Raw genomic sequence first — 13,262 nt, forward strand, 5'->3', positions numbered from 1 at the left:
TTTGTAGCATTCACCAGATTCTGTCTTATATTAGTTATTTATATATAAGCCATTAGATGGCTTCATGTTAGATATAATAAAAAATGTAACATATTATATTGCCTTTGTGTAATCCGTAATGGTGTATAAAATCCTTCCATGTGTGCTATCCTCTCTCCCCCCTTTTTAGCATTTAGTGAGGGGGGTAAGACAGATGTTATTAACATCATTATAAAGATAAGTAGAATAAAACTCAAAGAGACCCCTGGGTGACTTAGCGATTGACCATCTGCCTTCAGCCCAGGGTGTGGTCCCGGAGTCCCACATCAGGCTCCCCTCAAGGACTCCCTGTGTCTCTGCTTCTCTGTGTCTCTCATGAATAAGTAAATAACATCTTAAAATAAATAAATACCTACATACCTACCTACCTACATACATACATACATACATATATACATAAATAAATCTCAAAAAGATTGCATGGTTTATCTGAGGCTACAAAATTATCAAGTGGCAGACTTTGTCCTGAGCAAGAGAACCTAGGTGCTTTGATACTGAGTATAAGGATCTTCCTGCTCTGTGACATTTTCTCAGTGCTAGCATGATAGAAACTTTATGAAAACCTTTACTTTTTCATTTAATTTTTACCATAACCCTGCATACCAATCCATTGGGATAGGTGGTAATATTCTCATGTCATGTATGAGAAAATTAAGCCTTGGGAGAGTTGCCATAAATTGGTAAATCGGTAAAATGTGAACTTGTGCCTTTCTTCATTCTTTCTTCTGACCTGGGCTCCTTGCTTAATTATGGCTATGTGGCTATCTAAGGTCATCTTAGGGCTTTATCTTCTTAATAACTATTAGTGATGAGAACTAATGTTAATTTATATGACTTTTCTGATTTACTCAACCTTTTATTTGTATTACTTATGGTGAAAAGTTTTGCAAAACTTTTAGTAATTTTGTTTATTTTAGGCAGTATTTGGCAGTTGTATTCAAAGATAAACCCCTGGAGTTATGGGATGTTAGGACTTGTACCATTCTTAGAGAAATGTCCAAAAACTTCCCTGCAATAACTGCTTTGGTAAGTTACAATTGAAAAACTAGTTTATCCAGGCATGTTGTATATGTGGTCAATATTTTTCTTTAGCCTGAATTGAAATCATTACTGTTCATGTATTTTCTTGTTAAAAATGTGTGTTTAGAGAGGATGATCTAAGTCCATGGAGAGAACTCTTATTTTCTTGGATTGGTTAAGCTTAATAATAGCATTAGTGCAGTTCCAATTAAAGTTTTACTCAGATATTTTGAAGAACATTATAAAGAGATTTGTGAAAGAATAAAAGGTCATAGTAGCTAACTCAGCCTTAAAAAAAGAGGAGGACAGCGTTGGGAAAATGGTCTCACTTTATGGAGAAAAATACTGGATCTCTACCTAATACCATATTTAGAGCTAGGCTCTATGGGATTAGAGACCTAAATGTAAAAATGTAAATCTATCAAATTCATAGTCAAAAATAGAAGAATATTTTTCTGTTTTGGGGGCAGAAAAGGATGTCAGGAGCTCAAACCAAAAGGCAAAAAAAAAGAAAAATGCATTTAATTACATCAAGATTGATGCTCTCTATCCAATGAAGGACACCAGTGTCAAAGTTAAATAGAAAGGACAAGTTGGAAAAAGAAATTTACCAATATCTAAAACCAGCAAAGGACTAACTAATCCTTGTAGAGGGCTAGGCTTACAGGAACTTGAAAAGACAGGAACACCAGTGGAAAGAGGGCCAAAGTACGTGAGCAGTTCACGAATGGTGGAGAAACCTAAAAGGCCAATAGGCATATGAAGAAATGTTCAAAGTCATCAGTTTTTAGAAATGGGCAAAATAAACTAACCATGGTATAACTTTTAAACTAACGAAAACTGGGGAGCCAGATAGCATCAGTTGTGGGTGTAGTAGGTTGCAGGAATCCTTACCCACTGCTGGTAGGAATGCAGACCAGTGAGGTACTCTGCAGAGCAGACTGACAGCCCCCCTGGACAAACAGACTTTGCAGCCCCTGGTCACAAAGGAGCTTCTGTGAAGATATGGACTGCAGTGTTGTTTGTCAGAGAGGTCAGACGTGCTCAGGGTGTTCTCTGCTGGGAGAACAGAGAGACTAAAAGTGGATGGATGCACTCGTGGAGTACTGGGTAGCCTACAGAAACAGCAGAGATGTGACTTATGTTGTACTCAATGAAAAGAGTTTAGGAACAGGGTGGGATGTGATTCCTATTTATGTAAGTTATGAATACACACGTGTGAAATATCTGTGAAGAATTGATGCATATGAGAGATTATTGGATTGAATGCATTAAAATAGGTGGGAATATAAAAGAATAAATAAGAGATTTGAGGTAGATCTGTTGATGACAATGGACCATATTGGAGGAACATAAGCATCTCACCCTATGTATCTACGGGGGAGGGCTAGAAGTAAGGAAGAGAAGATATCATAATTGTATTTATTATTTTCATTTTGTAAAAAAAGAAGGCATCAGAGTTAGACCTTTTGGAAGTTTGCCATTAAACTCTTCTACCTTAAGCTCTCATTAAAGATTAGAGGTAGAAGGAGGTAGAGGGTAGATTATTAAAATCTGCCTTAAGCACTAATTAGAATGCATTCATTCAGCCTTTCTATAAATAGATAATACCTAAGAACAAATTGTCAATTCATATGCAGTAATAAGTGATGCCCAACTGTTCCAGAAAGATTGTTTGATTGAAGTAAACTGAGCACTTATAGGTGTGTCCATCTTTGCTTCTCAGGAATGGTCCCCATCTCACAACTTGAAGAGCCTGAGAAAGAAACAGTTGGCTACCCGAGAGGCCATGGCCCGCCAGACCGTGGTCTCAGACACAGAACTGAGCATTGTGGAGTCATCCGTGATCAGGTGCAGAGTGCTGTTCCCTGCCTGTCATTTGTGATAACCAGTGTCGTGGTAGGGAACTTGACAAGTGTCGTCCAAAGGCATCTATTGTACTCTCTTGTATTTCGGTGCATACTCGGAAGACTGAAAGAGTTAATTTTATTATTTCATTGCTTAGTGTAGTCAATGACACATACAGTAGTATCCATGTGCCAGTATCCATTAGCGAGTGTGATCATTCTCACTACCCTTCTGTGCCCTAAACTTCAGCTTCTGAAATCCAAATGAATTTAGCATGAACATCTGGATAGTTCATATTGTCATTTATATGCACCAAAGAAAATATATAGAGAATGCTAGATTTAGGGACTGTCCGCATCTCCATCCCCACCAATTTTAGAAATAAAAAACCTCAGAGAGAATGGTCAAGATAAGGCCTCTTTCTGTAACAGAAACAGTGAACAAATTTCTTGTGTAAAGTCTAGATGACTACATTCCTCTGTATGGGGTAAATAACCTGTTGGGAGTAATTTGTGTTTTCCTATTATTAACTGAGCAAAGATTAGTGTCAGTGCTTTTTTTTTTTTTTTTTTTTTTCCAGATAGTTTTGGACTTTTGGACTTCCTGTTAATGCATCTGTATATCTGTATTTGGGACAAATTAATTAATGTGTGTGTCACTCTAGGAAAAAGAAATAGCTTTACCTTATTCCTCTCTCTTCCAAAGCTTGTTGCAGGAGGCAGAAAGTAAATCTGAACTCAGTCAGAACATCTCTGCCCGGGAGCATTTTGTGTTTACCGATAACGATGGCCAAGTTTATCATCTCACAGTGGAAGGAAACTCAGTGAAAGATAGTGCTCGGATTCCACCAGATGTGAGTCCAGGTCTTGATTACATCTTCGTGAAGAGTTTATCAGAGGTTTTGTTGATTCCGTATCCACTGAAGCCATAGTTAAGTTGTGAAGCTCTTTCATGAAACTTTAAATCATAAACTTGACTATTTAAGGAGATATTTTCATTGATTAAACTTGTCCCATATTGCTAGAGAATAACATTGTAACTACTTAAATTAAATACTATGTGCTACTTATTTTTTATCCCCTTAATAATCCATGAGGAATTCTTTCCATTTTATCTATGACAAAACCAAGGGAGAATAAGTAACTTTCCTAGTGTTACCCCGCTTAGTGACATGGCAGTTGTAAACTCAGGTCTGTTTGATTCCAGTATCTCTCCTCTTTCCACTTGGAGGATTTGACTTACAGTCTAGCATCATTTGGGGGTAATAGTAATCAGGTTATAAGTGCAATAGCATTATTAATATTTACTAATTTATATGTATCCTCCTAGGACCTTCTGAAATCCTCTGAGGTTCTATAGTTTGTAATTTGTGTCCATATGCATTTCATAGGTTGTTTTTAAAAGATAGATAAGAAAGTGTTTTTGTTAACTAATACTGCTGTAATGGTTAAGTGGAGGCATGAAATGATTTCATGAAATATATCTATTTACTTAAAATTGTTACATAAAAATAGACTGTTTTAGGGATGTCTGCATGGCTCAGTCAGTTGGGTGTCTGCCTTCTCAGGTCATGATCCTGGAGTCCCCAGATCAAGCCCTGCATTGGGCTCCCTGCTCAGTAGGGAGTCTGCTTCTCCCTTTCCCTCTACTTTTCCCTCTGCTAGTGTGCTCGCTCTCTCGCTCTCTCCCTCTCTCAACTCTTTCTTACTCTCTCTCAAATAAATAAATAAAATCTTTAAAAAATAAATAAAAGTAGACTGTTTTAGTTGAATGCCAAGCCCTATATTTTGCAGGTGGCTCAGAGTCTTACAGGTTGCAGTCAGGATGGTGGCTAAGTTAGCCAGGATGGCTAACTCACATGGCCATTGCAAAGTAATGCTGACTATTGATGACTGGCCTCAGTTCTTTCTCACGGGGACATCTCCCTAGGGCTGTCTGAGTGTCCTCACCCACGTGGCAGCTGGCTCCCTCCAGTGCAACTGATCCAAGAGAGAACACAGAGAAAGCTGTGATGTCTTTTAGGACCGAGTTTGAGAAATCACACTGTCATTTCCTCAGTATGCTGATGGTTCACGAGTCAGTCCTGTTCCTTGTGGGAGGTGACTGCCAGGGCACATAAAAACCACAAGGCAGGATCAGTGGAGTCTCTTAGAGACTGGCTGCTGCCATGTCTTCCTTATAAACAATGTGAGAAGAGGTGAGGCCATCAAACAACCTTCTCTGCTAAAAATGGAAACGAACATGTGAAAGTACTTTTCAAACCAGTTTCATTTTTACTATTACATAGAACAAGTCATACCTGATACTTAGTAATGTCTGTTTTGAACTTTAATTGTCACTAGTTTGAAAAGGTGAAAGTAATGCAAATGTGAAAGGTTGGTATTTGATCACAATAGGAAAAGTAACTAAATGTATAGAAAGAAAAAACTAAGCAGACATAGAGTTGCAGTATTATGTAGCTGTCCTTTGGAAAATCAGTTTGCTGTCTTAATAATTCAGAGTTCCTCCTCTAGAACCCCAGAGAAGGCCCCTTCTGAACTCTTTTCTTGCCACTCACAGGCAGCTGTGTGTCTGTTCACTTCACACTTGGGATTAGGATATAGACACAATCCAGTAATTTTTTGAGATGCCAATTCCTCCTTACCCCAGAAAAAGTTTAAAACTTTTGGGCATTAGACTCTAGTTTTCCTTTTTATAAGAGTTTCTTTCAGGATGGCAATTGTGCCTCACAGTTTTTAAGATTTTTTTTTTTCTTTTTATGGAGGTCCGAAGTCTCTACTTGCCTGCCAGATCCTTTTATTCCACAGCTGGAAGGAACTTTCTCAGGGAGAGACCAGCCTGGTACAGATCTAGCCTCCAGTGAAATTAGCACATATTTTAGAGCAGATTGGTTTTAGGGAAAGGGATTTGAGCAACTACTGTATAATACGTGAAGAATTGGCTTTGAATCATTGTTTTTATTTTCTGTAACTTAAATATTTTCTAGGGACTGATCTATATAGATACATAGGCATAGGTTTTGTTTGCCTATTTTAATCCAATATTTATCTTACCCTCTTCCCCAATGTAAAGTATTAAACACTTGCTTTGAATTGAAACTTTCCCTCTCTCGATTTTTGGCCCGCAAACTATAGAATGTATAAAAATGGTAAAAAGAAGAGGAAAGTTTGACATATTTTAAGTAGTTGACTTCTTTTATTCAGAAAACTGGAATAGTGGGAGAGAATGAATATTTCTGCTTTGCTGTCAGCCTTACTTCTCATCTTTTGAACATCATATTTTATATACAGGAACGTAACAGTGTCAACAAATAATACTCTATTGAGTTTTAGTCTTGGCTCTCTCCGGATTGTCTGGAGCCACAGAGCAACTTTATGCCACATCCTCTGAAAGCACCTTGGTATCTGCATATGGCCTGTATACCATCAACTCTTAGGTAGAAAGATCTGGATTGCTTAATTATATAGTTGTATGAATATGTCACTTATAATTCTAAGCTGATTTCTGAGCTTATTTAAACTTTAATATTTTGATTTTTAGAAGTTAGTAAGATTATAAAATGTGAAAGTTTTCAAGACTAGAAAAAGTAAACTTGAAGGCAAATTTTTAAACATTCTATTAATGATGTTAGGAAATAAGATCTTGAAGTGTGGCTTCATATCATACAGAATTCTGTTTATTTAACATAGCTTTCTAAGATTTTTATCATTGAATTCTTTAAAATACTCATTTTTAATTCAGGTTTTTTTCCTTTATTTCTTGACTACCATTAGGATTTATGCAGTATTTGATGTATGGGCCAGTTTATAATAGTCAGTTTGGCCAACCTTGAGCTTTCCTGCCGTGGGTAGCTTGAGAACTAAGCATGTAAATTTTTATTTTTATTTGGTTCTATAAATGCAAAAAAACAAGATTTCTTTTAATAAGTAGAGAAATAATTGAGCAGTGATATTTTTTAATAGCAAACATGTATTGACTACTGTGTAGCCAGCATTGTTTTGAGCCCTTTCCTGTATAAATTTATTAATACTAAGAGGAGCTCCTCAACTTTCATGAGCTTAACATACTTTTTTGATGATAAATCCAAGATGCAGGAAGATTAGGTAAATGTACCACAAGCCACACAACATATGTGATGAAACTCAGATTTGAGCCCTGGCAACTGACTCTAGAGCCTAGGCTCCTAAGGTCTCTGTCACACTACCTCCATGGGTTTGTTAGAGCTATAAGCTCGGTTCTCCCCCACCCCTTGGAGTTATTGCAACAGTGTTTCATTCCTACACTGAGGTTTCCCTATGGACCTTCTTTGCAAAGCTTTCTGTGAATTTAGATTGTGTACATGCCTTTATTTCTTTATCTTTTTTAAAGATTTTTATTCATTCATGCGAGACATGGAGGGAGGGAGGCAGAGATAGAGGCAGGCTCCCCACAGGGAGCCCAATGTAGTACTCCATCCCAGGACCGAGGATCACACCCTGGGTCAAAGGCAGACAGATGCTCAACCACTGAGCCACCCAGGTGTCCCTGTGCACATGGCTTTAATCTACAGTATCTCTTCACTGTCATTATTCTAGAAGGTTCAGTGAAGCTCTCGATCCTCTTTTCAGTAGAAAAAATTGCTGCACAATTAATTATGAAACAGCTCTGAGTTTCTTCTGGGACAGAAGGATTTATTTTGCAGCAAGTGAGAAGTTGGAGACAAGAGCCCTCTAGAAAGGGTTTTCTTTCCTTCTCTTTACTTCTTTTAGTTTGCTTTCTTTAAGGTATTTTTTCCTCATACAACACCTCTTCTCTATAAAATCAGTTCAGGTAACTTAATGTCTGTCAAACTGAAATCTTCTTCATCGTTGAATTTGATAAGTTAGGTATTTCTTTAGTGTCCAGGGTCTCTTAGTATTTGATGGCATTCATACCAAAGCAAAACCATTTATAGTTAAGTTTTACTAAAATATTTTGACTGTTTTATCACATTTATTAATAAAAACATTTCTCTGCTATGATGTCCTATAAGTAGTAAAAAAAAATATGTATGTTTGTATATTTATTGCTTTTGTTTTCTAGGGAAGTATGGGTAGTATTACCTGCATCGCTTGGAAAGGTGACACATTAGTTCTTGGAGATATGGATGGAAATTTAAATTTTTGGGATTTGAAAGGCAGAGTATCCAGGTATGATTCAAGAATGCAGTGTTATTTGGGGCACCTAGATGTTTCAGTCAGTTAAACATCTGACTCTTGGCTTCAGCTGAGGTCAATCTCAGGGTCCTGAGACTGAGCTCCATGTCAGACTCTGCTTTTCTCCCTCTCCCCCTCTCTCCCCACTCATGCTCATGCACTCTCTCTCTAAATAAATAAAATATTTATTAAAAAAAAAAGAATTCACTATTATTTGTTTTTTTTTAAAAAGTAACTTCCTGATATGGTTCCATTGAAGGCTGTGACCTGCTAAAGTAGAATATTAAACATAACCAAGTATAGCTTGGACCCTTGGGTCTCTTGTCACTGTACTTGGGAGGAAAGGCGTTGAGCAGGCTCTGGGTCATTCATAGGAGACACTTATCTGCAGGTGGCCCATGCAGAAATGCTGGGACATCATTCCAGTTGTCGTTAAAGGCCAGACCATTTCTGTCAAATGAGACCCTTGTCCCAGAAAGTAAAGTGGTTCTCACGTCACCAGACCTTGTCAAAAGCAGACCTAGAAAGAGTCATTGAACAAACTTTGCAGTGACAAGATATTATCCTACTGTGTATTGATATTTTGTTTTGTTTGTTTATCACCCTCAGAGGAATACCTACACACCGAAGCTGGGTCAGGAAGATTCGTTTTGCTCCTGGTAAAGGAAACCAGAAATTGATAGCAATGTACAATGATGGTGCTGAAGTGTGGGATACTAAAGAGGTAGGCCCAGCTCCCTGATAAGACATTCAAACCAAGCTGCTGGTCACAGGAGCTCTATTTTTTTTTCTTCCGTCTGATTTAGAAATGAAGCCTATATGATGGGTTTGACAAGCTTCTTAAAATAATTTTCTTGCTTTTAATGGTATCGCTGTCTTTGGGATCTTTAAAATATATCTGCATGTAGAAGATAGGTTGCCAAAACTGTTCAGTTTTAACTTGCACTGGGTCTATGCCACTGGCATTGTCTCTGATAAACATCTTCCTTTTCTTTCTGAAAATGACCACCACAAAATTCACTTTTGAAGGTTCAGATGGTGAGCAGTTTAAGAAGTGGAAGGAATGTGACCTTTCGGATATTGGATGTGGACTGGTGTACGTCAGATAAAGTGATCCTGGCGTCAGATGATGGGTGTATCAGAGTCTTGGAGATGTCTATGAAGTCCACTTGTTTTAGAATGGATGAACAAGAGTTAACTGGTATGGAATGTCAATGAAAGGATCTGTGACACTTTCTTTATTTTGCACAGGCTGCTCTCTTCTGTTTCATTTCAGTCTTACTTTCTAACAATCTGAGTATAAGGAAATGGATTAACTTCAAGCTTGAGTGTTTTTACTGCTAAGATACTGGGCTCTGTTACTGCAAATGTCAATCATTATCTATTCCAGCTTGGCAAGTGCCCCTTCTTTGACCCTTTGCGGAGTGCTTTGTGGAAAGATCAGAGATATTTGCATAAAAATGATTCACTTAGAATTTAGGAGAACTCTGGTGCCTGGGTGACTTCCTTGGTTAAGCGTCTGCCTTCAGGTCAGGTCATGATCCCATGGTCCTGGGATTGAGCCCCACATGAGGCTCCCTACTCTGTGGGGAGAGTGCCTGCCTCTCTCTCTCCTCTCTTTGCCCCACCCCTCTCCGGATCAGGAGTTCTCTCTCCCTTGCTCTTTCTCTCTCAAATGAATAAATAAACTCTTTAACCAAATAATAATAATAATAATAATTTAGAAGAACTCATCAGAGGACATGAATCTAGTGGTAAGGTGCTGCTGGCTTTTTAAGAATGAGCTTTTTCTTTTGCAAGCATATATCACTGGGGGCGCCTGACTGGCTCAGCCAGAAGAGCGTGCAACTCTCCATCTCAGGGTTGTGCATTAGAGCCCCCCTATTGGTTGTAGAGATTACTTAAAAAAAAGAAAAGAAAAGGGCAAGCAGATATCATTAAAAAGTCACTTTGGAAAGTGTTCGGGGTATCATGAATTTTGATACCTATCTTAAGACTTCTTAAATGGCCAATGAAAATAAAATTAGATGATTGCGCTGTTGTACCTTTTCTGTAAGTTGTTTTAAGATTGTTCTTTTACCAGAAAAAAAGAATATTTTGATAACTATAACCTCATACGTGACTTTATGAAAGCAAATGGGACTGTGAATGTGCCCGTCAATCAGTTTGAAAGGCTGCTTTTGTCTTATGAAATACAGTGTCCTCCATGCCAGACACTTGTGAATGGAGATACATTCTGACCCTAACTGGAGCAAATTAAGTATTCCCCAGGCATCTGTTTGGTGTACATTCCAGGCTGGCTGCTGAAAAATTTCAGAAGAGACTTACTTAGTCCCTTACTGGACTTCAGCCTAAAACTGTCCACTCTGGGAACTGGCCATACCTTTGTAGGGTCAATCTTTGGCATATTCAGAGGCAGTAAGATTTTGAAAACCTGTGCTTTCACCTTGTGTTCGTGCTTGAGGCACTCTCAGGTTGCTGTTGATGCTGGCTGGGCCCCCTGGAAGTTATGTTAGGTGTGCATTTTTTTTTTTTTTATTGTTGCCCCAGCCCTGCCTGGTGGCTTTGGTCCCACCGCTTCATCCTGTGTAACCCTCACTACCATCTCCTGAAGCCAGAAGTTGTATGTGGCTTTCTCATGTGTGTCCTTGAGATGCTCGCCAGCTCTGCAGAAGTGGCAGTGTCCCTTTCTTCCATAACAAAGTTATTAAGGAAATCGAGGGAACTTCAAAGGTCATTTCCTTTTAATTTAGCTACTAGATCTAGGTTAAAGAGGTGTGTAAATGTAATCAAAATCTTTGAAAAGCTTTCTATCACCTTTAATTTAAAATTTGAGTCTACCAAAGCCAAGGTAGCTTTTCTTAAAGTGACTATAGAATTGGAGCCCATCATTAACACCATACTTGAATATCTGACCTACAGATAGATTTTAGGTTACATTTTCTTTTAAAGTTTTCCAAATAATAATAATAGTAATTCCTATCTAGTCTCTAGTGCTGCAGCCTCAACCAGAAAGGGAAAATTTTGAAATAGTTACAGGGAAAGGTCAGTATTGACCCTTAAACTCAGAATGTCATTCGATACATGTTAAAGAATAAAAACTGGTGGTAGTGTAAATATGAGGTTGCCAAAAAGATGTCTATATTTTTATCTGTAGTTACATGCAAATTTGGTCTTGGAAAAATACGTTTGATAGATTTTTATTCTGGGAACTTACTGATAGGGGATGAAATCATTTGAGGTCATATGCAGTGATATATTTAATGAATTTTCTTTAATTCCCCTTAATAACAAGTAGAGAGTATCCAATACTGGTTCAAATCTGTCCGTTTTCTTAGAATAGCTTAAGTGGCCTACTTTCCGTCCCTATGCCCCATGTTTACATTTGTCTCAACCCTCCACGCCTCAGTGAAGGAGAAGGTCAGATAAATGTAGAAGATGAGGATCCCTGTTTTTGAGTTGGAGAACCCTTCTTGTCTGCTGCCTTGTCAGGGTCATAAAACCACATAAAAATACTATAATGCTTTTTTTAGCAGCATCTAGAAGGAGTCCCAAGAGTGTAAGACTTTTTTAATAACATTGCTGTTTGATGTGGTTTCCACACACTTTAAATAGTATCAGCAGAGTGTTAGAGAGATTGTCCAGTCTGACTTCCTTCCAGCTGCTCAGGCCACTGCCGAACAACTCGCTTTTCCTAAGGGAGATCACATAGAAGGAAACTTTCTACAATCAGATTACACACAAACCTTGCCTCTTCGTCTGCCTCTGCTTTCTACTCATTTCCAGTGGTTTTCATTTGGGCTGTTTGGAAATGTGTCACAATGTGCAGGTGTGTGTGGGGGGGTGGTGGGAGTGGGGAGTCTAGGGTCCCTAAACAGCATGCAGTGCATGGAACAACCTAGATAATGAAGAATGATCCTACCCAAAATGTCAGTAGTGTCCCTTGTCTCCCTTCTTTCTCCCTCATTGCATCACTGTAACAGCATGACCAAAGCAGAGTCCTCTCCTTCCCAGACTGCCTGCTCACCGTGCCGTGTGCCACCTCCAAGTGGTGGAGGAGCAATTTTCCTACTGCTTTTTTCTTGGCTCTTCAGCTCCTCATTTTCTGCATTGCTGTCCCATAGGTAGCCAGCAGTCTGGGCAAGTTTCTGTTTAGCATCTCAGATAGCTGTAGCCCAGACCAAGCAGAATTGTGCAAGAGAAGTAGCAGTGATGCCAAATGCCTCTTCATTCTAATTGTAATTTCCAGAAGTGAATGAGCTCTTGCAGGTGAGTTTCTCCAGCTGTGAGATGATCACCTATTCGTTTTTCATGGCTGATTATTTGCCTTTGAGAAGAAAGTTCTAAACTCATTTGAAGGAAAAAGAAAAAAAACTCATTTGAAGGTAGGAGGGAATAGAGTTCACTTTCAGCTGTTCATGCTCATTGGGATGCTGTCAACAATGTTTTGTTTTGGAGAAAATAACACATTTGTTTATAAAAATCAGATGTTTCCCTCAGTTTACTCTGGCGTGGTGAATGTCTTGCTCGTGTTACATAATAACTCTGGAGTGCTGCTCTCTAAGAACATTCTCTTGTGTCTTTTCACTGTTCATTGATTAAGAAACTACACATAGCATGGAAGCTTTCTCTGTTTCTAAGCTTAATCTTTTACTGTTAAGGTTTTATTCCCTTATGTTAGCTATTTCCAAACATTTTTAACCTAATGCTAGCAGCCCCTACTGTCTAAAAGTGTTGAGGGCCAGCTTGAGAGCTGGAGAGTCCTGTGGTTGTCGTCTAGCAAGGATGAGGAGAGAGAGCTAAGTAAACCCACCTTTATCCTTTCCAGTGCTGGTTTTAATGGTTCTGTAGGTATGTGAGTCTCATTCTTCTTCCTTTTTTTTTAAGATTTTATTTATTTATTTGAGAGTGACAGAGCAAGCACAAGCAGGGGGAGGGGGAGAAGCAGGCTCCCCACTGAGCAGGAAGCCCAATGTGGGGCTCCATCCTAGGACCCCAGGATCATGACCTGAGCCAAAGGCAGATGCTTAACCAACTGAGCCATGCAGGCACCCCAGTGAGTCTCATTCTTACCAGGTACCATTCCTCCCTTTATAACCTGGCTGTAAAAGATAAATGTGACAATGGAAAATTTAAAAAAAAAAAAAAAAAAAAAACTTTCATAGCAGCAAAAACTATAAG

At 38.6% G+C, this 13,262-nt stretch overlaps 1 protein-coding gene across 1 annotated transcript in view; it reads left to right on the plus strand.

Annotated features, from left to right (window-relative positions):
• Positions 1-13,262, plus strand: part of WDR11 (WD repeat domain 11) — a 59,221-nt gene that overhangs the window by 32,409 nt on the left and 13,550 nt on the right. The window contains exons 14-19 of the mRNA XM_055300250.1: positions 957-1,065; positions 2,786-2,910; positions 3,613-3,760; positions 7,969-8,075; positions 8,691-8,805; positions 9,111-9,282. Coding sequence (XP_055156225.1) covers positions 957-1,065; positions 2,786-2,910; positions 3,613-3,760; positions 7,969-8,075; positions 8,691-8,805; positions 9,111-9,282 — 776 coding nt within the window. The remainder of the gene's footprint in view (positions 1-956; positions 1,066-2,785; positions 2,911-3,612; positions 3,761-7,968; positions 8,076-8,690; positions 8,806-9,110; positions 9,283-13,262) is intronic.

The sequence above is a fragment of the Nyctereutes procyonoides genome, unplaced genomic scaffold (assembly GCF_905146905.1).
Source record: "Nyctereutes procyonoides isolate TBG_1078 unplaced genomic scaffold, NYPRO_anot_genome, whole genome shotgun sequence".
NCBI lineage: Eukaryota > Metazoa > Chordata > Mammalia > Carnivora > Canidae > Nyctereutes > Nyctereutes procyonoides.